This window comes from Rosa chinensis, chromosome 7, assembly GCF_002994745.2.
Source record: "Rosa chinensis cultivar Old Blush chromosome 7, RchiOBHm-V2, whole genome shotgun sequence".
NCBI lineage: Eukaryota > Viridiplantae > Streptophyta > Magnoliopsida > Rosales > Rosaceae > Rosa > Rosa chinensis.
Window position 1 is genome coordinate 37,084,874 of NC_037094.1, and position 27,912 is coordinate 37,112,785.

At 37.6% G+C, this 27,912-nt stretch overlaps 3 protein-coding genes across 3 annotated transcripts; 1 reads left to right on the forward strand and 2 right to left on the reverse strand.

Moving 5' to 3' along the window:
* The first annotated feature begins 11,456 nt into the window (after nucleotides 1-11,456).
* On the forward strand, nucleotides 11,457-18,975 carry LOC112176124 (protein STICHEL). The gene is made up of 6 exons (XM_024313945.2): nucleotides 11,457-13,845; nucleotides 14,016-14,232; nucleotides 15,067-15,633; nucleotides 16,298-17,012; nucleotides 18,486-18,567; nucleotides 18,659-18,975. Exons 1-6 carry the CDS (start codon nucleotides 11,809-11,811, stop codon nucleotides 18,752-18,754), a joined length of 3,714 nt encoding a protein of 1,237 aa, XP_024169713.1. The 5' UTR covers nucleotides 11,457-11,808; the 3' UTR covers nucleotides 18,755-18,975.
* Nucleotides 18,976-19,506: 531 nt separating this feature from the next.
* Nucleotides 19,507-24,386, reverse strand: LOC112176125 (2-C-methyl-D-erythritol 4-phosphate cytidylyltransferase, chloroplastic). The gene is made up of 12 exons (XM_024313947.2): nucleotides 24,213-24,386; nucleotides 24,045-24,127; nucleotides 23,876-23,953; nucleotides 23,728-23,783; nucleotides 23,352-23,431; nucleotides 23,150-23,232; nucleotides 22,737-22,814; nucleotides 21,024-21,092; nucleotides 20,598-20,666; nucleotides 20,471-20,517; nucleotides 20,059-20,149; nucleotides 19,507-19,899 (listed from the first exon to the last, which is right to left on the reverse strand). The coding sequence occupies exons 1-12, from the start codon at nucleotides 24,325-24,327 to the stop codon at nucleotides 19,828-19,830; spliced, it is 921 nt and encodes a 306-aa protein (XP_024169715.1). The 5' UTR covers nucleotides 24,328-24,386; the 3' UTR covers nucleotides 19,507-19,827.
* A 1,263-nt stretch (nucleotides 24,387-25,649) lies between these two features.
* Nucleotides 25,650-27,377, reverse strand: LOC112175549 (NADH dehydrogenase [ubiquinone] 1 beta subcomplex subunit 3-B). The gene is made up of 2 exons (XM_024313236.2): nucleotides 27,045-27,377; nucleotides 25,650-25,869 (listed from the first exon to the last, which is right to left on the reverse strand). The coding sequence occupies exon 1, from the start codon at nucleotides 27,292-27,294 to the stop codon at nucleotides 27,076-27,078; it is 219 nt and encodes a 72-aa protein (XP_024169004.1). The 5' UTR covers nucleotides 27,295-27,377; the 3' UTR covers nucleotides 25,650-25,869; nucleotides 27,045-27,075.
* Nucleotides 27,378-27,912: the final 535 nt, after the last annotated feature.

Sequence of the window (27,912 nt, forward strand, 5' to 3'; positions counted from 1 at the left end):
GTTTGACTTAGTGTGACCTCCTGAACTAAATTATATGCAGGGGTTACCATGACTTGTTTTGCTTGTTTTGAATTGTGATTGCCTTGTTTTCTTCTTGATTTGATTTATTGATGGTTTGATTTATCTTGAAAACCATAGTGGTGAGGATTGTGCTCTGTGTGAGGATAGGAAGGTGATTCATTGTTTTCACCTTGATGTCATGTTGATGACAAGGTTTCCGGTGGGAAGGAAATGAGTGTGATCCTTGTGACTCACCGTTGTGCGTCAAGAGATTTTTCAAACATTATCTAAGGAGGTTTTGTTTGATGGGGAATTTGTGTAATGAGATGCTAGGTTGAGAATCTGAGCATGTAGTTTAGTCACGAGTTGACCTATGTAAACATGAGATGGAAGAGTGAAGCAGATGGCTGTAGGTGTGAGATGTATGCTTATCATTGTTTAGGTTGGGGTGACTTGAGAAATGTGTTTTGCTTTGTGGTTTTGAGTTACTCATACGGGCTTGCAAAAGCTTACCGGGTTTGTTGTGTGGTAACCCGGTACACCATTCCAACGGTGTAGGGGTTATTTCTGCAGGTCAGGTTGATCGTGGCTGATGCTGAGGTAGCGTGCTTGCAGCTTAACGGTAATAAGTCAATTTTGTGACCTTACCATTATAGAGACTTCCGTTTGTAGTGAGTTCTGAGGAGTATTTACATTTTATTTTGTTGTTGTCAATTTAATTCGTAAACTTGTGCGTTGTGTGACTCTGTGGGGCGAGTCAATATAGAATTTGTGGGTTCAGGGCATCAATATGTACTTGGGTTAAAAGGGAATAAGTTTCTAAGTATTTTGTATTGATGGCTGAACATTTCACGCATATATAATTATGGGGTTATATATCGATTTATTGTGTATAAAATCAGGGGCGTGACAAGACACGCCTGCGGTGGTGGCTCGCCGTGACTTGACCGGAAAACCACGAATCGACGCCTAGAACTTTATGGTGGCAGTTTGAGTCAACGCCGATTTCTCTCGATTCCAGCCACCTCCAGCCACAACCTTGGTCCATTGGAAGCGACTTGGGACGTAGATGATGCTCCCCGAACCTTTTACAGCAATTTGACCCGAGAAGGAAGAATCGAAGGTTTGAAATTTTGGGTCACTATTCACGAATCGGGTTCAACGTTCTCCTTAATTGTTGAGGTACTTCTACTCATTTTCTGACTTTATCTTAGTTGAGAAAGTTGTTGGGTCTGTTGAGTAGGTGCTGCTACCAAAGTTTGGTGGCCATCGGAGCTGGTGGCGGTGGCGGTGGCTGCGGGGCGTAGGGCAGCTTTTTAATTTCGATTTTTCAGCCAATTAAATCCTATATTTGTTGTAGAAGTTGAATATGTGATTTTGGTGAATTTTGGAGGAGTTTGACATTGATTGTGAATTTTCAAAGTTTAGAGTTTCAGATGTAGATTTGTGGGAATCTGACCTTCGGATTTCCTTGATTCCTCTATGGAATGCTTTAATCAACGGATTGATATTAGTAGTGAGTTTGGCTTGAATCTGGAAAGAATTGGCGATGTTGATTTACGTGGAGTTTTCGGGTTTCGGTTTAGAATTGTATTAAGTGTCGAATGGTTGTTTACGGAATATAATTTTGTACAGGACGAAGTACCGACCCCTCGCTTGAAGAGGATCCTTACACTTGGGTGCCACATTAGCCGTATACTGTGAGTGGACTTTTGATTTTAAGTGATGCATGCAATATTGTTTCGTAATTAATTATTACGTTTATTTATTTGAGAATATAAATTGATTTATCTCAGTTATAATTTCAGAATGATTTTTGGCTCTAAGTTTTAAAAGGATATTGCGAATTTCGAAATAAAGTATGATTTGCTATTTATTAATGATTTTCGACGAATTATTTTCCGAGGTGGTTTCCGGAATTAAATATTGTTGTCATTCGTCGATTCTGAGATTTCTGAAAGGTTTTCGAAAATGGGATTTTCGAGAGAATTTTATTCATCTATTATTCCTCTCCTATTGGTTTATGAATTCGAGAATATTTTGGCGTGCGGGACCACGTCGTTGGAATATGTATTTTCTCGTGAGATATTGGGGAAGCCTTTTTAACCCACCATACCTGGGTCGTCATATTTATTGCTAGCTAGCCTATTAGTACTCCTCCCTACTTACTATGTGTTCGTGAGTGAGTAGAGCAGAGCATGGGATGCTCCAGAGTGTGGGACACTCCGACCCGAGCCTGGGAGGCTCCCTTATTTGTATGGTGAGAACTTCTTCCCCATATTTGATTGATATTTTCAGCTAGCAAGGCTAGCTCGATTTCTTTTGACCAGCAGGGCTGGAATGTTTTCACGAATTTTCGTGTTGCGAGAAATATGTTCTATCCACGTTGCATGCATCAAGGTTTTTAAAAGATGAACATGTGGGAAAGTATTAAATCTTTACTTTCATTCGAATTATCTTATTTATTATTTTTGTCCACTTACTCTAACGTGTTTTAAATTACTTTCCCCTGGGCCCTTCGGTTTCAAATGCCCAGTTTACAGGCGAATTAGTGGAGGTCGGGCGTATATGGCATTTGAGGCATAATTGACACTACTTCCGCATTGTAGGATCCCTTGATCATTTACTCTTCTTTTTATATCCTTGTGTATTAGTATTGCTCTGATAACCTTTGGGATTAGTATTGTTAAGTTGAGTTTGGTGTTTTGTGAAAGTGGAGTTGTTGTAATTTGGGGAGCAGGGCGGCTCCAGAAGAATAAGGATGAGTTATTAGAAGTGTGAATGTGTTTTCACAGGTTTTGGGTAGTCCATTTTAAGGATGACTGCCGAAAATTTGGTAGAGTTATTTCTAAGGTGGGCCCCACAGGGCCACCTCGGATTTCAGGGTGAAATTCGGGGCGGGTCTTGTCAGATTGCTTCCATTCATGTTATACCCTTAAAAACAAAAATGAATGCATCCAAATGACCTAATAAAATAAGTTCTTTTCTAGAAATATTCTTATCACCCTGAAAACAGCAAAGAATAACATTCATTCACAGAATAACCAAAAGAAAAAATGAATCGATTTGAATACCCTAAACATTCCACGTTTACAAATTTTTTTCTCTCACAATTTTTGTTGGTTGTCTTAAATTATTTGTTCATGTTTAAGTTTTGGGTTTTAACAATTATTCAAAAAGACTTCAATCTTTAAGCCATGTTTTAATGTTTAACAACAACACCACAGAATAACCAAAAGAAAAAATGAATCGATTTGAATACCCTAAACATTCCACGTTTACAAATTTTTTTCTCTCACAATTTTTGTTGATTGTCTTAAATTATTTGTTCATGTTTAAGTTTTGGGTTTTAACAATTATTCAAAAAGACTTCAATCTTTAAGCCATGTTTTAATGTTTAACAACAACACGCTTCAAGGCTTCAATATTTTGCAATGTATGTTATGTTTTTGATTATATAATCATCTATATGATTTTATGAATGCAAAACTCATGCAACACTCATGCAACACTAACTTTGTCCCTTGCCTGATCATTAGACTTTGATATAGAAATGTTAGCTTTGGGGGACGAGACACAAGTTTCTTTACTTCTCTGTCTACTTTTTCAAATTGGAATCCTATTTGACATTCACAGAGTAATTCCTCTTCACTGTTGAAGAAGCTGTACAAAAGTTCAAGTAACAAAAACTTACTCTTTTCTCTATCCAATTTCATACAATTTTAATTACAGTAGATTGATAAGAGAATATATACATTTCTTATTCATCTTAGTTACAGTGTTACTCATGATTTTCATGTTGCTCTGTTAATGCCTACTGCCTGCAATAGCTCTTGATCAATTGATTTTAATCTGATCATGATAGATGATGGTAAACATTAGGGCTAAATAGTAAATATTGTTTAGTACCCTGTGGTATGTGTCCAACATCAATTTAGTCCCTTGACTTTCAATTTCATCACAAACACCCCTACAGTATCATCTTCTCGTCCAATAGGTCATTTCGTTGGGATTCCGTCAATTTCAGACGTTAACTGCTGACAAGGCATTCCAACTCAGCAAAAGTGGGGCCCACATGGAAGTCAAATTCCCAAAATGACCCTGGCCAACTGAATATGGAAAAATCCAAAATAAACTCTAGACTTTGCGGTTAGGGAGACTCGAACCCACCCCAACACACATGCAAATGAAAGTCCCAACCACCAAACCACTTGCAAGGTATTGGTATATTGCAAACAAAAATAATATATATCTGTATAATAGTTTTTTAAAAACACTGTCATCATCCTTCTCGTGTTTTGCAATCTGAAAGTATTTCTTTCTCTCTCTTTCTTCTTCATTCCAGATTTCCAACTACAAAGTTTCTTACTATTAATTTTTCTTTTTAAGTTGCAAATATTAGTAGCCCAAAATCTCAATTGTTCCTCTCCGATTCTTCTATTTCTTCTTTCTTTTCCTCTGTTTTCTTCATCTCTTTTCTTCTCCTCCAGATCTGTTAATATATCAGGAGATCAAACTCCAGAACTCGCCGGCTTTCATGGTGGATTTGCCTGCGGTTCAAACTCAAAACCGATTGAAATCAAACCGAAATCTCGGTTACCAACTAATCCGTATACCGATCATTTCGCCGGCATTAAAAAGGGACTTACGCTACAATAACGACACCATCACCAAACACGTCTTTCCTTGCATATGCAGCACTATCCTCAGCGGCACATGCCGACGCTTGATTGAATAAGCAAGCTAGTTGCCTAAGTCTCAGCAATCAATCAACAATCTAAGGTAGCTAAATTATTAGAAGCAGGAAAGGTCAATGAGAATAGATCAACTGTGAAATGGAATGAAAGAAGAAGAGGCTTACGGAGGGAAAAGAGTCGTCAGAAGAAGAAGAAGGAGGTCGGAGGTGATCGAGGAGAACCTTCTGCCTGTTGATCGCTTTCTCCATATTCTGATTAAGAATTGAAATTAATTTTGGGGAAGAAAGGGAAGAAGGTGAAGGAGACTTGGGGCTCTGATGTATTATAAAATCTCCCACGATGACAAAGTGGTTTTTAAAAAAATAACTATTATACAGATATATATTATTTTTGTTTGTAGAATACCAATACCATGCAAGTGGTATGGTGGTTGGGGCTTAAATTTGTATGTGTGTTGGGGTGGGTTCGAGTCTCCTCAACTGCAAAGTCTAGAGTTTATTTTGGATTTTTCCATATTCAGTTGGCCAGGGTCATTTTGGGAATTTGACTTCCATGTAGGCCCCACTTTTGCTGAGTTGGAAGGACATGTCAGCAGTTAACATCTGAAATAGAAGGAATCCCGACGGAAGGACCTATTGGATGAGAAGATAATATTGTAAGGGTATTTTTGATGAAATTGTAAGTCGAGGGACTGAATCGATGTTGGACCCATACCACAGGTAACTAAACAGTATTTAGCCCTAAACATTATGCCAGTTACATACACACTAAAAGTGTCACATATAGGAGAATTCTCATAGAAGTTTAAGTACTATGTGGATTATCCCGAATAGATCAACAAGCTTTAAAAAAATCCACGCTGAAGTTCCTGACGTCAAGGGTGTTATCATGAAAAATATTGAAAAAATAGAAAAAATTGCTGATAGTTTGTTCTATTTCAAAATTGCAATGTTGTTTAACATTTGGAACTTAATATAACTTATTAAGTTACAACCAAATTTTGCATGCTTTTCAAAAATCTTCCAACAACAACTATAACAAACTGCAGTCATAAAAATAATTCTATCATTTATATGCTCTCTTTCAAGTTTAGGTAAAACGATTATAGTTACAATTCATGACCCACATCAAAGCGCGGGCATTCTTACTAGTTATAGACTAAATAGCTTTACCCAAATATAAACGATCCTTGCCCCTTAATCCAAAGAAAAACCCTAGCAACTATGTCAAGCAACCAGCAACTGCTAGCACCGCGAAGCACTAGTCATTCTTGTCATCAAGTACAACACCTCCAAAAGTGAACCCACCAATAGAATCGGCAGAATAGTATTGGCAGTCAACACAATTGTGCTACGTACATAACTAGTATCAAATTGATTTTTTTTTTCTAGACAAAATAGTAGTAGCTTTGAATAAAGAGTTAAGCAAAATAAATAAAAAATAACATGCGATGAAAAATTATTACACTATGCAACATTCGAAGAATATCATAGCTAGATTGACGATTGACCTAGTCTGACAAAAAAATCAAGTATCATATTAGCTTTATCTAAATTCATGAATGAAGGATATATTCATAAATATTTGAGTATTTCATTTTTTGACAGAGATATTACTCATGACTAGGGCTGTCAATTCCGACACGACCCAATAATACGACTCGAAACCCGCACGAAATAAAGCGGGTTGAACCCGCACGATTAAAAAGCGGGTCAGCCATGGGTCAACCCGCCATGACCCATTTAATAAATGGGTTGGCCACGGGTCAACCCGCCAACACGAAGTGAGCCCGTATAACCCGATTATGCTATACTTCTTCTTGAAATTTTGGGCGTTGGGAGTATTTGATCATAGGATTAGACAATTTGAAATATTTTTCTTTATAATTATTGGATTTAATTATTTATGAATATATATATATAATTATTTATATTCTTAGTCTTGTGGAGTTTTTAGTGAATTCAATCAATTTATGCATTTTTTTAGTTAAATGGGTCGCATTGTTAACCCTTAAATGGGTCATTTTGTCTAACATGACACGACCTATTTGTTAAATGGGTTAAGCGGGTTGGAAATGGGTAACCCGTTTAATAAATAGGTTGGGTTTGGGTTTAAATTTTTGACATGATTATTAAATGGGTTGGGTTTGGGTTTGTATATTGCGACACGACAATTACCTTGACCCGACACGAACCCAACCCGACACGACCCATTGACAGCCCTACTCATGACCATTGGATAAATGATTCTTGACGATAATGAGGGGCCCAACATTCTTCTATTCTTGCTAATAACATTTTCTATTGCAATTCATGTATAGTTTTTGAATGTTCAAAATTGAGAGTATGTATATCTGTATTTTTTTAGGGCCGGATGGTTTCTTTATTTATTTATTTATTTTTTTATTAATTGAGATGTCAATCCATTAAAAAGTAGTAAGAGGCAAATATTACATAAGGAGCCCTTCTAATGAGGACCACTAAAATGATGACTAGTTGATAACTTTTGTGTTAGACCCACTTTCCGATCACATTTTCGCAAATCAACCATTAGATATTTAAATATTTATGTGTATATTATTTATGCAATTTTTCAACCAATTTAAAAATCATTAAAACATTCATAATCGTGATTTATTAGTTATGAACATGAACGGTTCATGTTTGATAGATTTAGTTCGTCTATTGATTTGATCTAGTTCAGTATCTTAACGATTAGCAATTTAGAAGAACATTTTTAGAAGTGATCTACTTATGCATACGTAAACATCTAATGGTTGATTTGCCATAATGTAATCAAAAAGTGGTCTCCCAAACCGTTGATTAAAAAGTCCTCATTTTAGTGGTCCTCATTAGAAGGGCTCCCACATTACATAATAACACGCCCTATAAAGAGCCGGTCAGAAATGAGCTATTGTTAAGAGCCTTAGAACCTAGAACCTTACGTAAAGATGCCTTTGATAGCAACCGAAACCTAGTAATCAAGAGAACCTGACACTATCAGGAGGGGAACCAGAATAAGCCAAATTTTCAACCCAATTTATTCTTAAAACTTCAGGGACTGCCCTATGTAGAGGGGGCTTCCCTAGAAGCACCTACAGTCTACGTTAGAGGTCAAAAGCCCAAACCCAAGACAAAAATACTAAGCCCACCCGAAAGTAGCCCTAGCAAAGTGCGCACCTGAGAGGCTAAAAAAAAAAAAAACCTAACTAAAAGCTAATTAAAAAACTAAAAACTAACAGCCCACAATGGCCCAAGGTTATAAGATCCAAAGCCGAAGGAATTGGCCCAAATTGATCTCAGCCACTACTACCTTGCTCAAGGGCATTTGAGCACCGCCGCCGCCGCAACTCATTATTCCCTGCCGAAAGGCCACCACGTCATCTTGACACTATCATTCTGAAGTCATCACCGAAACCCAGTGCAAATAGTTTCCAAATCTAAATGAAATTGAAACCTGCGCACCCAACGGTCAACATCTCCCTTGATGCAGCCCTCAACGCCGTCGTCGCCTGGAGCAGAGATGGATCAAAATCCGACCTACCCCCATTGCCAGTCATCACTCCTTGCACCGATGTCCAAGTTCGCCTTGCATCCGAGAAGCATAGAAATAAACTCAAGGACCAAACACAATTGCCTTCAAGCCATCGACCCTAGATGCTAAGACAAAAGAACTACCAGTCCTACAACAAAGCACCACAGCAACACGGCAGAACTAGAGCTAGGGCTTGGAGAAGTTGCAGTTTTAGAACAAGCATAGCACTAGGATTGATGATTCCTTTGTAAACTTACATAAACTCATAACGAGCTTATTTTTTTTTGTTAAAGATAGGAAGAGACAACGCCTTAATAGTTGCATCTATTACACTATAGCGTCAAGCATAGAAAACATCCACTTTGAAACCAAAAATAAAGGATAATAAAAAAATTAAGAATTCATGATTTATATGCTTATGTAAGGGGAGGAGCATAAAACTCTCAATATCCAAAAACCAGCTCAACCCATATCCCAGATGACTCATAAAGCGTACATCCTTTATACAAAAATCACTTAGGTTCCCAAACATGAACTCCAATAATTGCAGGCTAAACAACCTAATTCAATCAAATATAAACGACCCATGCCCCCTAACCCAAAGAAAACCCTAGTAACTACGTCAAGCAACTAACACCTACTAGTACCACAAAGTGCTAGTCATTGTCGCCATCAAGTACAACACCTCCAAAAGTAAAGCCACCAATAGAATCGGCATAATAGTATTGGCAGTGACAATAATTGTGCTATATACATATTTAATATCAAATTAAAAAAAATTCTTTTTCTTCTAGACCAAATAGTATTGGCCTTGAATAAAGAGTTAAACATAAATAAATGAATAGCATGCTAATCATTAATATACTATGCAACATTCGAAAAATATCACATAGTGACAATTGACCCAACCTGACAAAAATCAAGTATCACATTAGCTTTATCTTAATTCATGAACAAAGGAGATATTCATAAATATTTGAGTATTCATGCATTTATTAACAGAGATATTACTCATGATCATTGGATAAATGAGTCTTGACGATAGTGACTAGCTTATAGTTTAGGTGGTTTTCATTTTGTGATTGAAGTGTTTGAGTTCAAATATCGCTCAATCAATCAATCTAGTCAAAAAGAAAAGGTTGGTACATATTAATGATGAAATACCATAAAGGAGAATCAATATTTTAACTAACATAACATCAGGGTCTCCAATTCCAACTCCATTGTTAGGTTACTTTAAGATATTGATGTTCAATTCTTATCCTCCTATCTTGGATCTACTTTATCGTCTCATCCATGGTATGTTGATGTTTACAATAGGACATACTATTTTGTGCTTTTGAGAATAATTAATAGACAATTCATATTGGGGGTTATTCTCCAAGTAGATGCAGACGAACCAAGAATGTCCTTGTTGATTTGGAGTCTTGGACTAGGACTTGAAGAAAGCATGAATATGAATTGCCATCAACCTAAACTTGCACCCACAAATCTACCTAATAACTTGGGTTTGTTGTAAGAGGCTTAACATTTATTTCATTTTTATTTCTTTTGTAGAGGACAAAGAGGCCAAACGTTGCAAGATGTCATACATGCATAAACAAAAGAAGAAAAAGGAGATAACAACATTAACATAATTATAAATTTTCAGCTTAAGTCTCCAAGTTTTGATTTATGAAACTCCAGAATATATTTGGGGGTACACGACGCCAAAAATTCCATATTCTAAGCATTAATAGAGCGTTTTGACTGATAACAAGGGACTTCACTAATTTTATGTATTCAAACATAGACACCAACTAGTAAAAATTGTTACACTAACTACTCTATTTGTTTTACAGTAGTGGTGGCAACTCATTGTTTTGGTTTTGATGTTTGATTCATTGTCGATTGGGGAGTTTTTTAGTTGGGTTGTGTTGTTTTGTTGGCAGATTTGGGATTTTTTTTGAGTTGGTTATGAAATTTTCTCAATTGCAAATTAGTACAGCCTTGCTTCTTCCCACCACACCAATATTAGTGTTGTGTAAATCCACCCAATTAAGCTAGCTAAGCTCACAGGTATGAAGTGTAATCTATGTATTAATAAGATGTAATATTTATGTGATGATGATTTTGTGCATTAATATAGAAACAGTAATAAAAGATCTTGTATTTGCAAAGAAAGAAAAATATTTCTCTTTTATTGAAGGAAAAATATTTCTCTTTATGAGGAAAGAAAAATATCTCACTACAAAAAGTAAAAAATCATTCAAATAATCTTGAGATAAGTTACCATGAAAATTCAGTAGGCCAATTCGATCATTGCATTGGATTAAGCGATGTTACTGATGTATGTACTCGATTTTGATGTTCTTATAGTTTACCATTATTGTACGAGAGTGTTCAACTATTCGATGAGTCTAACCTAGTGACTTGAGAGCTAAGATGAGACCATCAACCCTCATACCAACTACACAGTGCTATGAAAACCTTATTTGAGACATGAATTAATTGGAGAACACTTATTTTGTAAAATTGGTACAAAAATAGAAAATCAAAGTATATATAAATAATTTTAAAAATTGGTAGACTCTTGTACCTCTAGCTAAAGATGCCCTTCATGTGGCTAACGCTTAATTCCTCAACCCTTCTTGTGCTCAGATTATGATTTAAATGTACCAATTAAAAGGATAGATTCAAAATCAAAATTTAAAGAAAAAAGTTAAGTGAAATATAACCGAATTGATCATATGAATTAAATGATTAAATATCAAATAAAAAATTAATAGTGATGAATGCTGAAATTGGACATGAACAAAATCAAAGGAGTGCCAACAAGTTTCCTAAAATATAAGGTGACGATGGATCTTGTACTTGGGGGTTTTCTTTTTTTAGGATCACAAAATGATTCTCTATTTACTTCCATTTAATTTTTACAAATATATAAAAATCTCAGGCTTAGAACAGAATACGACAAGACAGTCCTCTTCACATTTCAGACAGAGAGAGTGACCCCAGATGCAAATTTGGTCTACAAATTTAAGATTTCATCTGGGAGGCGCCAACTTAAAATCCAAAAACCCTAAACACAAAAACCCAAAAAACCAGATAAAAAAAAGTGTGTGGGAGACAGTGAGAGGTCTGACCAAACATAGAAAGAAAGCATTTTGTCCATTTACCCAGGATAAAAAAAAAAAAAAAAAAGGCAAGGGAAGACATAGAAAGGTAGCGGAGGCAGATCATTTAGCTCTTTATTTTTTTCATCTCATTTATTGTTCCCATTGTTCAGAGAGAGAGAGAGAGAGAGAGAGAGAGGATTTGAGCTCTGAATCAGAGACCCAGAAAAGCTCTCATTCACTCTCCCAACTGTAAATGAAACCTCCCAGATCTGCAAAGTGACTCTCTTTGCTTGCTCTGCTTTCTGTTCTTCTCTAAAGATGCTACATTTGCTGCTTTTTTAGCTGCTTTTGCAAGTTCAGATTAAAGGGTACTTTTTTTTTTTTTTTTCAGTTGAAAATCGGTCATCTTTATAATCATCGTTTGTTTGTGTCGGATTGGCGGTGGTGGTGGTGGTGGGGGAATGAGGTGTATATAAGAGATGTCAGTAGCAGCAATGGGTGTGTCTGATCCAAGCCAACTCCACTTGAAGAAAGAGCTCACCCAGATTCGAAAGGCCGCCCGCGTTCTCCGCGATCCGGGGACCACTTCTTCTTGGCGCTCTCCTTTGGCTTCCTCTAGATCTGCTGCGGCCCCGGGAGCGGCGGCGGTTCCTTCTGCTTGTTCCACTTCCCACAATACCAACAATGGCGGCGGCGACAACAAGAGGGTGTTCCTGTACAACTGGAAGGGCTCTTCCAAATCGTCGAGAAATGATGACTACGAAGAGGATGAGGAGGAGGATGATTATGGTGTTGAAGATGAGGACGCTGCTTCTTCTTCTGTTGCGGCATTCAGTGTGGATGACAGCTTGAGCCACGGAGATTCCAGGAGTGACACTGGTGGTGGTCAGAGCCGGTCGTTGATGATGCTCCGGCGCAGATATCCGAATCTTCTACCGCCGCTCAAAGATGGTAATGGTAGTGGTAATGGTAAGAAAGCAAGTAAGAAAATCGAGTCCCATTCTCATGTTTTGTCCAAACATCAGCAGAAAGAGTTGATTCTTGGTAGGAACTTAAGAAAGGGAGGCCGGGATGAGCAATCTGATGACACTGAGGATTACTCTAATTCTGAGGATCTGAGGCACATTAGAGGGGCTTCCCCATTGCTCTTGAAGCTTAGGCAAAAGCACTGGCCTCCGGCCTCCACTACTGTTAGGAGAAATGATAGTAGAGCAGAGGACTCTTCTTATTGCTATAGCACTCCTGCATTGTCGACTAGTTCTTATAATAGGTATGGTGTTCGGAATCCAAGTACTGTTGGATCTTGGGATGGAACTGCGACTTCAATGAATGATGGGGATGATGAGGTTGAGGACCATTTGGATATTCCGGGTAGCAAAGGATGTGGGATTCCTTGTTATTGGTCCAAAAAGACCCCAAAGCACAGAGGCATGTATGGAAGCTGTTGCTCCCCTTCGCTTTCTGATACTATAAGGAGAAAAGGAAGTGTCCTTTTGTGTGGAAGTCAAAATGTTTATCCTAGACGACGGGGCTCATCTTCAGGTTCTAATAAGCGGAGAATTGCATCTAGAAGTGCGCAAGGTGTTCTGCCATTGCTAAACAATAGTGGTGATGGTAGAGGAGGGTCATCCATAGGAACTGGGAGGAGTGATGACGAACTCTCCACAAACTTTGGGGAACTTGATTTGGAAGCTTTGAGTAGATTGGATGGACGGAGATGGTCAAGCTGCCGAAGTCAAGAAGGCTTGGAGATTGTAGCTCTGAGTGGAGTGGGGGAAGAGGAAAGCACTCCAGATAGTGTTAGAAGTTTTAGCCAGAAGTACAAGCCAATGTTCTTTCGTGAATTGATTGGCCAGAATATTGTGGTGCAATCACTTATAAATGCTATTGATAGGTGTAGGATTGCTCCCGTTTATCTTTTCCAGGGACCCCGTGGAACTGGAAAAACATCTACAGCTAGAATTTTTGCTGCTTCCTTGAATTGCCTAGCTCCTGATGAAACTAAACCCTGTGGCTACTGCAGGGAGTGCACTGATTTTATGTCTGGTAAGAACAAGGATCTATTGGAAGTTGATGGTACCAATAAGAAAGGAATTGATAAAGTCAGGTACCTATTGAAAACTCTATCTGTGGCTCCCTCATCAGCATCATCAAGGTATAAGGTTTTTGTGATTGATGAGTGTCACCTATTGCCTTCTAAGACATGGTTGGCATTTCTTAAATATTTGGAAGAACCACCGCAGCGAGTTGTCTTCATATTCATTACAACTGATTTGGATAATGTTCCTCGTACCATACAATCTCGGTGTCAGAAATATCTCTTCAACAAAATTAAGGATAGTGAGATTGTGGCCAGGTTGAGGAAAATTGCTGTTGAAGAGAACCTAGATGTTGAACCAGATGCATTAGATTTGATTGCTTTGAATGCAGATGGTTCACTTCGAGATGCAGAAACTATGTTGGACCAGTTGAGTTTGCTGGGGAAAAGAATTTCAACATCTCTTGTGAATGAACTTGTGAGTTTTCTCTGGCTATTATTTCCTGACATGGTCTAATTCAGTATGAGTTTAGCATACTAATGCGAGTTCATGGCACTATTATCAAAGAAAAAACAAAAAACACTGACTTCTTAGTCTAGTATTATGTTGGATATGTTCAAACTCATCAACTACTTTATCTTTTGCAGGTGGGAGTTGTTTCCGATGACAAGTTACTAGATCTTTTGGAGTTAGCAATGTCATCGGACACTGCAGAAACAGTGAAAAGGGCCAGAGATTTGATGGACTCTGGGGTTGATCCCATGGTTTTGATGTCTCAGTTGGCCAGCTTAATTATGGACATCATTGCGGGAACCAACGGTACTAATGATGTCAAACATGACTCCTTATATGGTGCTCGGAACCGTGAGTGTGTCCCCTTAACTTTTGATGCAATAAAGTTGTTCATTCTATTTTACAAATGTTAATGATTGATAACTACATGACGAATAAGTAAGTATATAGATCAATATTGGTAAGACCAATGGATTCAATCAAACATGATAAGATGTACAACATGGCCCGTTGGAGAAATGATATTATAAGTACTGAGAAGCATTATGCTGCAATTTGCAAGATCCTGTATGTGGTTGGTTTCATGATCTATCCATCTGCTTCCCTAGAATAGATTCAAGTATTTCCTGGGCAGTACTGGTGATCTCCTTGCCCCAATCCAAATTTAGGAATCTAGCCATAACAAAGAACCAAGTATTGGAATCTTGTATGGAGACTTGCGCATAGTTTCTCATCTCTACAAGAGATTCTGTGGTACAAATATTTTAAATTTTCCTGTTAGTTTAAGATTGGTAGGTTTGTGTAAGAAAAGGTTATGTATCTAACACATAGGTCTTGTGTTGTTATTTTCTTTGCTTAGATGGCAATGTTCCATCTGTTGGCATACTTCTGGTTCTCTCAAGTTCTTCTCCTGAAATACTCACCCGTCTAGATCACGACAAGTACTTGTATATCTTAAGAGTAGTCATTTACATTAATAATCCTGGGGACAAAAAATACTCTACTGATTGTATTTTATTTTTAGAGCAACTGATGCTCCATAATTTCATATGTTATTCTATTTTATTTTCTTTTGGCTATTTTGTCGGTGTAGATGATTTTTAGTCCAGTAAAGATGTTATAATCTTTTTGTTTTGGTTTATTTTTTTATTCAAATTTCCAATTATGGTGATTGTTTTACTTCAGTGACCGAAGCAGAATTGGAGAGATTAAAACATGCTCTGAAGATTCTTTCGGAGGCTGAAAAGCAGCTTAGGGTTTCAAGTGAGCGCTCAACATGGTTTACAGCGACTCTGTTGCAGCTTGGTTCAGTGCCTTCTCCAGACCTTAGTCACTCATGCAGCAGGAGGCATAGCTGCAAGACAACTGAGGATGATTCTTCAAGTGCTTCAACCTCAAGAGAAGCAGCCACTTACAAACGGAAGTTAGATGGTCACTATATACTTCAAAAATCAACTCAACATGCTTCTGTACAAAGAGCACCAAATGACAATTCCAACCATCAGGGAGATTCGTTGTCAAGAAATAATGGTTTCGGTGTGAATACCAAGCCCTCACATGATCAGTTTGTGGGTAATGGGGCCTCAACTCCCTTGTGTGGAAATGTTATGGCTGGAAATATGAACCTTAGATGTGTAAACTCTGAAAAGTTAAATGATGTATGGGCACAGTGTATTGAGAAGTGTCATTCAAAGACATTGAGGCAGCTACTACATTCTCATGGAAAGCTAGTGTCTATATCTGAAGCTGAAGGTAAGCTCTTAAGCTTTTCATTCACTTTTGTTTATTTTTACATATGCACAAAGACCTTATGCACCTTTTTGTAGTCGGAAGTTGCTGCAGCTATTTGTAAAGTTTAAAGTCGTTCTTGCAATGACTAATTAGTATTCTTGACAAGAAAATTATAGTTTATAGTTGTTTCCATTTACATTCGTATCACTGATAGTTTTATATGCCATTGTGATACATGGTGTATTGTCTTCTCACTGGAGGCGGATGTACAAACATGAAAGGAAGGCGAAAAATGAAAACGAAGTAAAGAAGCTACTCATGCTTGATATGATTTTTTTCGTTCTACATATACAACATCTTTGTTAGATGTTCTCAGTAAATGAACACCATATGATGTCATGATGACACTGGATGTAAAATGGTGATTTTTATAATGATGCTTAAGCTATACTTTGCAGTCTCATAGAATAAGGGGCATCCTTTTAGTTCTTAGTTCATAGCTTAAATCATACCTTTAAAGACCCATGATGGACTCTCTCTCTCTCTCTCTATATATATATATATATATATATATATATATAACGTTTTATATATATGCATGTATGTGTAGTGTGTTTATAGTATAAATCCACATATGCATTCGTTTCCTGTTCTTCCTTTTGTTTAAACTGGCATTTTTATTCAGGTGTTCTGGTTGCTTATGTTGCATTTGAAGATGGAAGTATCAAATCTAGAGCAGAGAGGTTTGTGAGCAGTATCACAAATTCAATGGAAATAGTTCTCAGACGCAATGTCGAGGTTAGAATTGTCCACTTGCCAGGTGGGGAGGCTTCTCTAAATGGTCCAAGTCCAGTTCACTTGCTCGAAGGTCTAAAGCAGGCAGGAACTATGGCAGAACTTGTCAGGGAAAGGAAAAGAGTTGGTTCAAATGCCACAGATGGTTATTCCAATTGTTCTCTGTTTCTGGATGGGACCCACAAGTCAACCTCTGATTCATCAGACTTAGTTGCAGATGGCAATGCTCAAACAAGTGATACAAGAGAGAGTGGACAGGAGATCCCAATGCAGAGAATAGAATCCATTATTCGCGACCAAAGGTTAGAGACTGCGTGGCTACAGGTTGCAGAGAAAGGCACCTCTGGTTCTTTGAATCGTTTGAAACCTGAAAAGAATCAGGTCCTACCTCAGGATGGCATTTATTATGAAGATCAGATGGAATCGATGAATTCAATGGGATTATCCTCTCAGCAATGGGATGATGGATTAAACCATGAAGTAAAAATCTTGAGTGCTAACAGTGGGAAGGTCATTCAGCAGGACCAAATAGGTAAAAGGGTTGATCATTATCCTATGTCCCCGAGTTTACTACATGAAAAGGGCAAGTCCGACAAAGATCACCTGTGAGTATTGATTTCTTGACTATTTCCATATTTCTTTATAAAATTCTTTTATACTCCTTAGTCCTTACTTGGCTGAAAACACAAAAAACAGTCTAATGGTGGACAAACTAGATTCCTTGAGATTTGATTAATGTGAGTCATGAGATTATCTTGCACAGGTTTTTATAAGCATTTTGTAGTAGTATAAACACTTCATCTTCTGAGGTTCATAGAACAATGTCTATTTTTAATTATTCAAGGTTAAATAGATATATGGTCACTAAATTTGCTAACTGTAGATAGACCTTTATAGTGGAAAATGGAATGTGCATGTGTAGAGTTGCTCTCCATTTCTGGAAAAGAGCATTTCGGTGCTGATATGTCTCCAGGAAAGTTTTTACCATCTGCATCTTGATGTCACAGCTCTAAATGGGGTATTTTAGTCTAGTGTCATGTTCTTAGGCTGCAGAAAGAAGATTAGAACTCAGTGATACATTTAATCCGGGTATTATAATGTGTTCGGGCCTGTTTAATACAACTGAGAATTAAGCACTATATGTTGTATTTTTAGCATTGAAATTCTAAAACAATCACCTGGTATTGAATGTTAAATTATGGATACTGAAGTTTCAAGCAGAAATTGCTTAACATGAATGTTGTTTTTACTAAAATCGATTAACATGAATGTTGACGTTAGTAACAACAATATTGTTAGTAACAGAAATTATGGATTGTGAAAGTGGATATGATGTTACTGAATAGATTTGGTGACACAATGTTAGTAACAGCAGTGTTATTAGTGGTGACTGTTCTTTAGCCATTAATTAGAGTGGCAATGGTTGTATGTGTTAGCTGGTTTCTTGTAACTGGGAGTGCTAAAAGGGAAGGAGTCAATAAGAGTTGGTAGGGGCTTGACGTAGTATTAAGAGTGCTGGTGGGTGGCGTTCAAGCGTTTGATATAGTAGTGATGGTTTTGGTCTGGTAGATGAGCTGGTGTTGTTAATGTCAACAGTAAGAGTTTGAGCAGTGATATGGGTGATGTTCAGTTTGTGTTTATTATTTGTTGGTGGTAGAAATTTATCGAATTCAGCCTTCAGTATGATAGAGATACTTCATGTTATAGGCAATTTCTTTTCACTATTGATGTTGAATCCTTTTGCATTATCAGAAGTGCTAAAAATATTTCCGAAAACATTCAATACGGTACAAGACATGCTCAAAGTTTTTAGTAGGGCATTCAGGTGCTTAATTCCGGACTATTCAGATTCTATAGTGAAACAGAATCTTAGTATGGTGCAGGAGAACTGTTGTTTCAATTGATAGCACTCTTGTGGCTTTTCTTTTTGTTTCATTTGTTGTCTTTTCTGATATGTCATTGTCAAAATTATATGCATTATATTCATATCCACAGTAATTACTAAATGCCAAGTGGTCATGCATCCACAGTTATTCATATCCATTGTATGCACATTCTCATTCTTAGTTTTTCTATAGGGGCGATGAATCAGGGTCAGGTAGAGGAGGTTGCAGTGGATTTTTTCGTTGCTATAACACTAGACGTCGTAAAAGAGGAAAGGTAAAAAGTTATTACATCTTTATATTTGTCTTAAAATTGGAAAGGTAGCTTGACTTCAGAGCAACTTTTAAAGATTTGTGCCTATAAACAGGTAAAAGGGACCCCTGTTCAACCACGCAAAGGTAGACGGTTTTCATTGTTTGGTGTGTGTGGCAAGTCAAGGAAGAAAGCAGAGAAGACAAGATAAAGAGAGGATTTAGGATTGGAGTTTTGGCTATACTGTTCCATTTCGTTACACATTTTCCTGTATTTATGTTCCCAGTTGAGCCATTCTTCAAAGATGCAGTGATAGGGTGAAACAGATAATGTAAAGGTTTTTCCCTTTTCTTATTCAACTGATTTATCTGTGTCCATCCAATTTTTATTTGATCAATACAAATAAAATGGTAAAACCTTGAATGGATTCAAGTTGCTCCTTTTCATAATTTATTTCACTGGTCTTTGTTGAAGATTGTTGTGCCAAATTACAGGGGGAGAAATTTTCATTCCTCAACTTAAATCATACCCAACCTCGGTCTTGTTCATACACAGCACACAATAAAACATTAAAACCTCGATCATATTCTATGTTGAAGAATTTTGGAAGCAATGATTTGGTGACGTGGGGATGGACGGCGGTGCTGAGTTTTGGGCGGCGGATGGCGGAGCAGGACTTGAGCACAAGAGAGAAGATTTTGCCGTCAAGATAGAGAGCCAGTAACGTCTTGTGTATGTGGTGAAACCTTTGGCATGACTGCCTTGGTTGACGAGGAAAGTCAATTACTTGGGGTTTTTTTTTTTGGTTGTTGGTAAAATTGCTTGGAAACTTTGTTAGGGTGGAATGCTTGGTAAAATTCCTCTAATTTACTGTGTCTACACCCTGTTGGTTTTGGACAGAACCAGCTGATCATCTTTTGAATTTCTGTTCATGTTCACACATTCATCAGGAGAAGACTTCAATGAGTAAAATAAAAATTGTTCCGTTTCATATACTTTCCGCATAGATTTATGATTAACCCCAAGGAAAATTGTTTCTGATAGCCAAGCTACTTGGCTGCATATACAAAAATAGTTTAATACACAGAAATTGTTGTTTGCTTTTCCACACATGGACCTAAATTTTAGACACTTCTGGAGCCGGTTATAATACCATCCGATTCTGAACTCAATAGCTGCATATCTCAGCAAGGGGAGTCTGTTGAATGAGTCATGCTACGTACAAATATTTTCAAAGATCTTCATAGGTGCATCAATGTGATTTGAAGACAAATGACAAGAAGATCATCCTGAAGACTTTTTAGTGTCCATACTCAATATTCTTTCTGCGAGTAATAAATCATCTGGCGTTGTGACCTGCAAAATATTTGTAGTGCAATGAAATGAGACTTCTTTACCTTACAGATGAACTTCCAAATACAGTGAGCAACTTCCAAATCAAAGGATGGGGTGCTGAGTATTGGTTCTGTATTCGTGTAAGTTGCAAAAAATGCAAAGAGTAGGATATTTCACTACCTTGATGTTGGTGTAAGATCCTTCAGTGATGTACACAGGATGTGGAAGGTGCTCAACAATAGACACGTCATCAGTAACTTCAAGGCCTTCTCTGTTGAAATTACAATTATTAAGAAATGAGAAAGATAGAAATAACATTGTTTTTCAATTAAAAATTGCCTGGCAAAACTCATACACACTTTTGTCTCTCTTGATCAGTATTTCAAAGCATTAAGAGTCAACTCTTAAGACTTTCTCTTGGTTTTTTAAATAACAAAACAAGGATCAGGCTCTCGAGGGATAACTAACAGGATTCTGATTTATTCACATACTCAACATTTATCATCATCAACTCATTACCTAATATTTTTATTTTATTACAGCAGTTTGCACTGAACACTGTACAACAAAATCGACATTAATCCTTACGTACCTGTTAACAAGTTCAAAACCCTTTTTGAGCAAGTCAGGTTTGATGACCTGTGAGAATTGATAGACAGTAGCTATTAGAATGTTCCAGAGTCAGGAATTGAGAGATGTAAATGCTGGAAACATTAAACCTGTGGTGTCTGCATTTCCCAAAGTGTTCTCCTGTCCAGAGTTCGGACTACAAAAGACTCATAGTTTGCCTGCATATGAAAAGACAAATTTCTTAGTCACAAGATCTATATGCAGGAATTCATGTTCTGCAAACAGGTTGAAATCCCCCTGATATGTGTTTAAGCAGGGACAAAAACTGCAGAGAGATGGTCTTTTGTATCGACTGCTCAAGTACCTCGAAGGATACATAACTGATAATACAACTAAAGTACAAGGAAACATGGAAACTAGCAGCTACATGATATCCTAATACACACACATATGTTTTGCTGAAAGGGAAACAAGGAGAAACTAAACCAAATGCATCATATAAATTGGTTGTAGTTTAAATATTCATCAACTGCAAGTAGTATAAATCTGAAAGCAAGTCACTGATTAATACGTACCTCTTTGATGGTCGCTTTTACTGGAACCCCAAGTACAGCTGCTCCATTTAACCAACCATCTTTAAGAACCTAAAAGCATTCAATGCTTGCTCTGATTATTCTCTTGAATAGTAATAGAAGAAATCTGATTTGACATAAACCAAAGTAAATAAATAAAGAAACAAATTCACAAAACCACCAAGGATACACCAAAATAACTGAAACAACAACCACCCACCCATTCTGCAGTTGGTGGAAGTGTGCTTTTCCTTGAGGAAAAAGATACATGTGCAAATACCTTTCATTCCTACGTGATGTATTCCATATACTGATGCAGTAATTCACTGCCTAGACACCAGGATCAACAAACTCTAAGGTTTAGGGCTTTAACACACAGGTTTTGTAGGGTAGAAAGTGAAAACTAAGAACTAGGATTCCCTCCCAGGTTTCTCACTCACACATAAGGCTTCACACCAACACTCCAATCTCAGGAAAACTCAGAAACACTCTGAAATTTTTATTCATCAAGACATATCTGGCCACTTGGCACTTACACTTATTTATATTTGAGTAGATAGCTCATATTAACTAGCATTAAAGACTCATTCATAGCTAGGGCTGTTACACTTCAAAACTGAAGCATAAAAGACCTAATAAAGGAATTTAAACTCCTAACTGAAACCGAAATAATAAAGAAGCCTTCAAAATCCCAAACTGAAACTGAAAGACACCTGCCTAGAGACTTCTAGAATGAAAGCAGTTAATCAAACCATATGGAAAGGGAATGACTAGCTGCTCTCTTTTTCCATTTCTTTCGCTTGTAAACCTTAAAAGGTTTGACTATGATGTCCTCATCATATACATGCTTTTGACACATTGACTGGCAGCAAGGAAAGTTAAACAAAACCACTTATTTGGAGAGTTGAAATGATCTTTACATGCTAACAAATGGTTTCACAAATTTCTAGGTCATTTGGCAGCAATTCTTAAGACATTCTAAGATCTTCTTGGAAAAGCTTCATCCCTTAACACAAAGTGGAATCTTCAATCAAAATAGACTCACAACCCCTACATGATACAGTTTGCATTTTATTCAAGAACTCGCCAGTCAGCTACTCATCATTGAGCCTTGTGATAGGGTCCTAACAGGTATGCATCAATACTTATGGGGGGATATTGGTATGATACCCAAGATTGCTCTGCCCTCTACTATTCTTCTGTAGTTTGCCAACAATTAATATACTTAAATAGAAGAGCAGTAGATGCATCTTGATGGAAAAGCTTTCATTAAGTTCCATCATTTGTAGGATATACACTGCCTCATGTTAAGGGATGGCCAAGTTGATTTGGTAATTTCTAGGACTAAATTCTTACAAATTTTCATCGTCTTTGTCATGGTTGTAGGCTGTTTATATTACTATATAATTGAAAAATGTCATCCACTTCTCCCTTTCCAAAAGTTTTCTTTTCAAGCAATTGTAAACATGCCTAGTTCTATGCATTCTGGTGCAAATTGGTTTCTGTGCATGAAAATGTTCAGTCCGACACTAGGGGTGTGTACGGATAACATGTATCTAATACTTCTAGACAGAGATTTCTTTACATAAGAAGCAGCATTGCTCTATATTTAAGACGCAATGCATAATGATACTAAAGACATGGTGATCTATTAATATGTAATGTCAAAACAGAATAAGGCGAATCAATTAGATATATAAGTAAAGAAATTCTAACCTTCTCAACATCTCCTGATGATACCAGAGGTCTTGCAGAATCATGGATGCAAACAAGCTCAGAGGTCAAATCAATAGCCTGTACACAGAAGTTGGATCCAATGATAAGTTATGCAATCGTACTCACACATCCTCATTTTACAATAATGCAATTCAGGAAGGAAAAAAATCACCAATTGAAGATACTAATTGTTTTCCAAAAAGTAAATTAATAACTGCAGTTGACTTGCATTTTGAAAGCTATTGCAACCGACTTTGAGATAAAGCAGAATGAAGACTTTAGACTAATGTGTTAAGTAGGTAGATTCAATACTAGGCTACAACTGAGAGACCTTTCCCAAGAAAACAAAACAAAGAGACATCAGGGAGACTTTTGTTTCTTAAAGTATGGAAAACACAATGATGTGCATGCACCTGGAGTCCACTGTAAACAGAATCTTGTCTTTCCTTCCCAGGCAACGTGAATTTAAGTTCTGTGTGGATCTTATGCTTGGAGTCTGAGAACATGACCGAAACCAAATCAGAATAAATGTGTGTCCTACAGCACTAAACGCAACAGACAAACATGTCAAAGAGGCAAATGCGCATTACAAGGAGAGCAAGAGAGGAATGGAACCTTCAAAAACATCCCTGTAGGAGGGATCACAAACTACAATGATTTCCTTCACTTGAGGCATGCGTGAGAAAGTATAGAAGCTGCACGGAGTTGTACGTCAAATATCCATTCAGAAGAGCACAAACTTTGCATACAGAAAGAAAAAAAAGAAAAAGAAAAGGAAAGATAACTAGAAAAGCAAGTCATATTTCACCATATTGACAAACACAAACAACCTTATGGGCCGGTGACTACACTAAAGGAGTCTCCGTAATTAGGTTCTAAAACTACAACTTAATCAGCATTGATTGAATTAAAAAAAAACAGAATCCATGAGGTCAAAAGATGCAATGTGAAAATAATATAAAAGCATTGACTTGGTTGAATAATAAGTTACCTGTACAATGCAATAGGCTGGCTTAAAAGCGGGAGATACTGTTTCGGCATACTGGCCTAGTTGCACAAACATAACTCTAAAAATATTATTAGTTGATAGATGAAAATGGTGACAATAACAATAATATTATTAGAAGAGGTGGACTTACACCCATCCTTTTACCCTTGCCTCCAGCCAGAAGAATCACTGACACGCTTTTCTCTTTCACAACAGACTCCTCCGGTTTCTGCATTATCCAAGTAACATTTTTGTTTGTTTCAGAATAACAAATTGGCACGACCGAATTGAACGAAGAAGAAGAAGTGCCACATACTTACATCTTCCAGGGCAGAGAAACAAGTGAAGCTGGAGGTTGCAATTCTAGCCTTATGATGCTTTCCCCTGAAATTGAATTGATGACCTGAAAAGGCATGGTAGTGTGAGATAATAGTAACAGAGGGTTGAAGTTGAACGGAAAATTGAGAAATAGAGGAGGTGGGAGTTGCCTGCAAATCGTAGGTTGGAGTGTGAGATTGGCGGAATTCGGAGGTTGTCATTTGAGAAGAGCAGTGAAGAAGAAGCAGAGAGGGTGAAGCCAAGTGCATGAACCAAGAGCCCCATCAGCAGCTGCAGAGAGAGAGTAGTTGGCACTATCTAAAAGGGAGCTCAATTTGATTCGAAATTGTGATGCTCAGTGTTTATTCCTTCGACTTGGAGACAAAAATTGCCTCTTTTGACCTTCCCCGTCTTTTTCCAATTTTTTTTTTTTTTTTACTTTTTACCTATTTCGTCAAATTCCTTTATTACTTTCCAGCACAGAAAAATTGAAAACTAAAATATTTTTACCTTTTTGAGTTCCCTGGACCTGGGTCAACGATGGTCAAACTGCCGCGTGGAGGTGGGACCTAGCACTGAGGGAGGAAAAACACGGCCAAGCGACCGCGACCTGTTATCGGGAATTCGCTCTCTACATTTTTCTTTTGTTTGATCAAATTAGAGAAATAGAGTTTCTTCTTTTTAAAGAAATTCTATCGATTAGAATCATATTTTACCGTTATGACCCATGCTGTAGGTAAATAGTATTGTTATAACTAATGTAGTTTATATAGTCGCCACTGCAAAGTTGCATTTGCGACCACAACAGACTTGGCTTGTATGACCATGTTAAATAATGTTCCGATATAAACCATTCAGTCTCTTTCCTAATTCAACAAGGATGCTACGAAATGTTCGTTTTTTGGAACCACATTACTCAATGTAAGCCAGTTAGTAACCTAAGTTGTAAGCATTCTGGGGCAGATGATTCACATTAATATGAAAGCCAGCGATAGCACCAGCACCGTGACTAATTCCACTGGGATTATTAGGTAAAGCTTTGTTTTAGTCACGCACGTTGCAGCTATACATAAGAGACTACTTGAGCTCGGCCAGGTTCACAAATGTCGTGTCTCATAAATGTGGTGAGCACACCAATATCAAACATGCTCTGTATGGTCATTTCAGAGACGAGATTTGTGGAATTTTGTTTAATGGGTTTTGTGAAAATGTTGGTTCATCTGCTGTGAAAGTGGTTTAAGCCACATATTACCGCGTCTGAGTCACATTGGAAAAGACAGAATTTGTGCCCCGGGTTCAAGGCAATTTCAACCCAGTCCAGAAATGATCTTATTGGCTGTGTTAATGAGAAATGCAACCCTCCTTGAAACAAAAACCAATTATAAGGAATGTCAATATACTTTCTGGACGGGAACGGAGCCTTCTTCGCTATCTTCCACGATAACCATGTTAGAATGGGAGTGTGAAACTCTTTTCCTTTCTCCTAGATCAGCCTAAGGCTTCAACAAAGTCATCATGTGCCCCTTGATTTGTAAGTTTTCATGAAAGTTCTTCCCGGATAAGAAAGAACGCCAAAAAGAATAACATAACTTGTTAACATCCCAAACTCAGAAGCAAAAAAACACATACTTCAACTTGTGCAACTTTCAAATGTAGCCATTCAGGGGTAGAGTAGCAACATGACAAACCTCTACATAATAAAATTCACAGCCTTCAAGTTCTTTAAGGCTCTAGTTAACTGAATACTTTTTATTGAAATACAAACGAGAAAGGGGGCACTGAAAGATGAGAAACTCCATACTTCATTCCTCTTGCTGAGCAGCCAATCTGCAAGAACAGCCAACATCAAAAAGAGAACTTGCTAAACTAAAGATGTTAAATGTATTTGTGAAAACAATAGGAAAGATCTGTGTATCTACTATAGCTTGTATGAAACAGCTTTACAAGGTCCGCTCACGTGCTTGCACCATTCAACAATCAAAGAACTACACAATACTAAGTATTAACAAGCCTATTATAACCACCTCTTACTCATAGAATATAAATTGTCTATATACTCATAGAATATAAATTGTCTATATGCAGTGAGGTTGATTATTATGTAGCTCCCTCAACTTTTTGCCGGATTCCCACTTTAGTCTCCAGTATGTTTTCATAATGTAGTGGTCCTCCAGCTTTTATCAGTGTCTCCTACTCTTGGTGTTTCTGTCCTTTTCTGTCAATTTTAGGCCTTACGGCTCTCCTCCGATGCTCTCTCATGTTATGGCCATGACAACCATAGTTCTTTCTCTAAAGCACAACCAAAAAGCTCAGACCTGACCAAGCTAAGCATACTCAATAGAAAATACTACGGTTTTCATAGCCAAGAGATGAGAGATAAGGGGAACGGAAGGGTGATACTGATTGCTTGGGTCGATGTTTCACCCCTAAGAGTTACAGAACATCTAATGAAATGGAGGAAGGACTACGGTGAGACTGTGGGACACTGACACACTGGTAAAGTTGGAAGAGTACAAAATTAAAAAAAAAACAAATTGGAAGCCTAAACAGGAGTGGGAAAAATCATAGGCATCAAATGCTACAATTGAGTCGCATGCGGTGATATGTCATATGCTTCAATAAGGATTCAAGCCTTGCAAACAATAAGTCAGCAGACTCACTAATCACTAATCAGCAAACTACCAAAACATCCTAAAAGTTGTATACCTCTCAGCTCGGCTCCTCAAATCTGGACCAAAGTAATAGATTTCAGGTATGTATGTACACATATCTAACAATGCAATTACTAAGTTAAACCAAAACCTAACTCCCTCTGCATAGCACATCTTTTAGGGCAAGTACAGAGTGTTCCCAAATTCCAAATCTTGTTCAACTGAAACTCCCAACCCCAATTCCAAACATGAGAATAACACACCACCTAGCCCTCAAAATGAAGGAGGTAAATCATAACGCAAGGATAATTGAAATTGAAATTGAAATGGGAAAGGGAGAGGTTGGGGGACCTGAAATAGATTGATTGAATGAATCCTCTCATCAGTGAGAGGAGGAGGAGGAGGAGTGAGAAGAAGGAGGAGAGATGACGCGGTTGTAGAACTGCTCGCCGACCAAGTAGACGCCGAAGGCCACCAGAGCGATGCCGAGGCCGGGAGTGGCGTGGCGGAGCTGATTCGAAAGCATCGGGTGCTTCCTCCACTCGTCCCTTCTCCTGAAGAACTCCCCTGTGGGTCCCAACGGCTTGCTGCTGCTTCCCATCTCTCTCTCTCTCTCTGCTTCCTTCTTTTTTTTCTGTTCTGTTCTTTAGATTTGCAAACGCGCCTCAGTCACACCCAACAACGCAGGCACGCTGATTTCAGATGTTTACCACTTTGCAGTTTGGCCCTCCAAATAGTTCTGTTCCTACATTTTCCCCTTCTTTTTCTTTTTGTTACTACACATCACCTCTGACTAGGCCTGTCACTTGGTCAATTCGAATCGGTTATAGGTATTACCAACTTTAAAACCAAAGCTTTCGGTTTCAAAATTGAGCTACCAATTACCAACCAAAATTTTCAGTTTTTAATTATAACTACCAAATTCGGTATTTTGGTTTTCGGTATTACTAACTTTAGAACAACTAATTCTTTGTAATTAAAATTAGAATTAACAAAATTAGGTTTTTGTTAAAGTAAAATTGATATTGGAATAGTCTACTCATTTCATTTCATAGTCCCTTTATATAGGGATAGAGTTACAACGGAAATATTAATTACATTAAGTACATTGAATGCTGATTGATCTATAATTGTGCTGATTGATGGTAATCACTGATTCCTTGATTCCCTCTCCGTCAGTTGCTTTGACGAAGGCACACAATATGTTTTTCCTTTAACA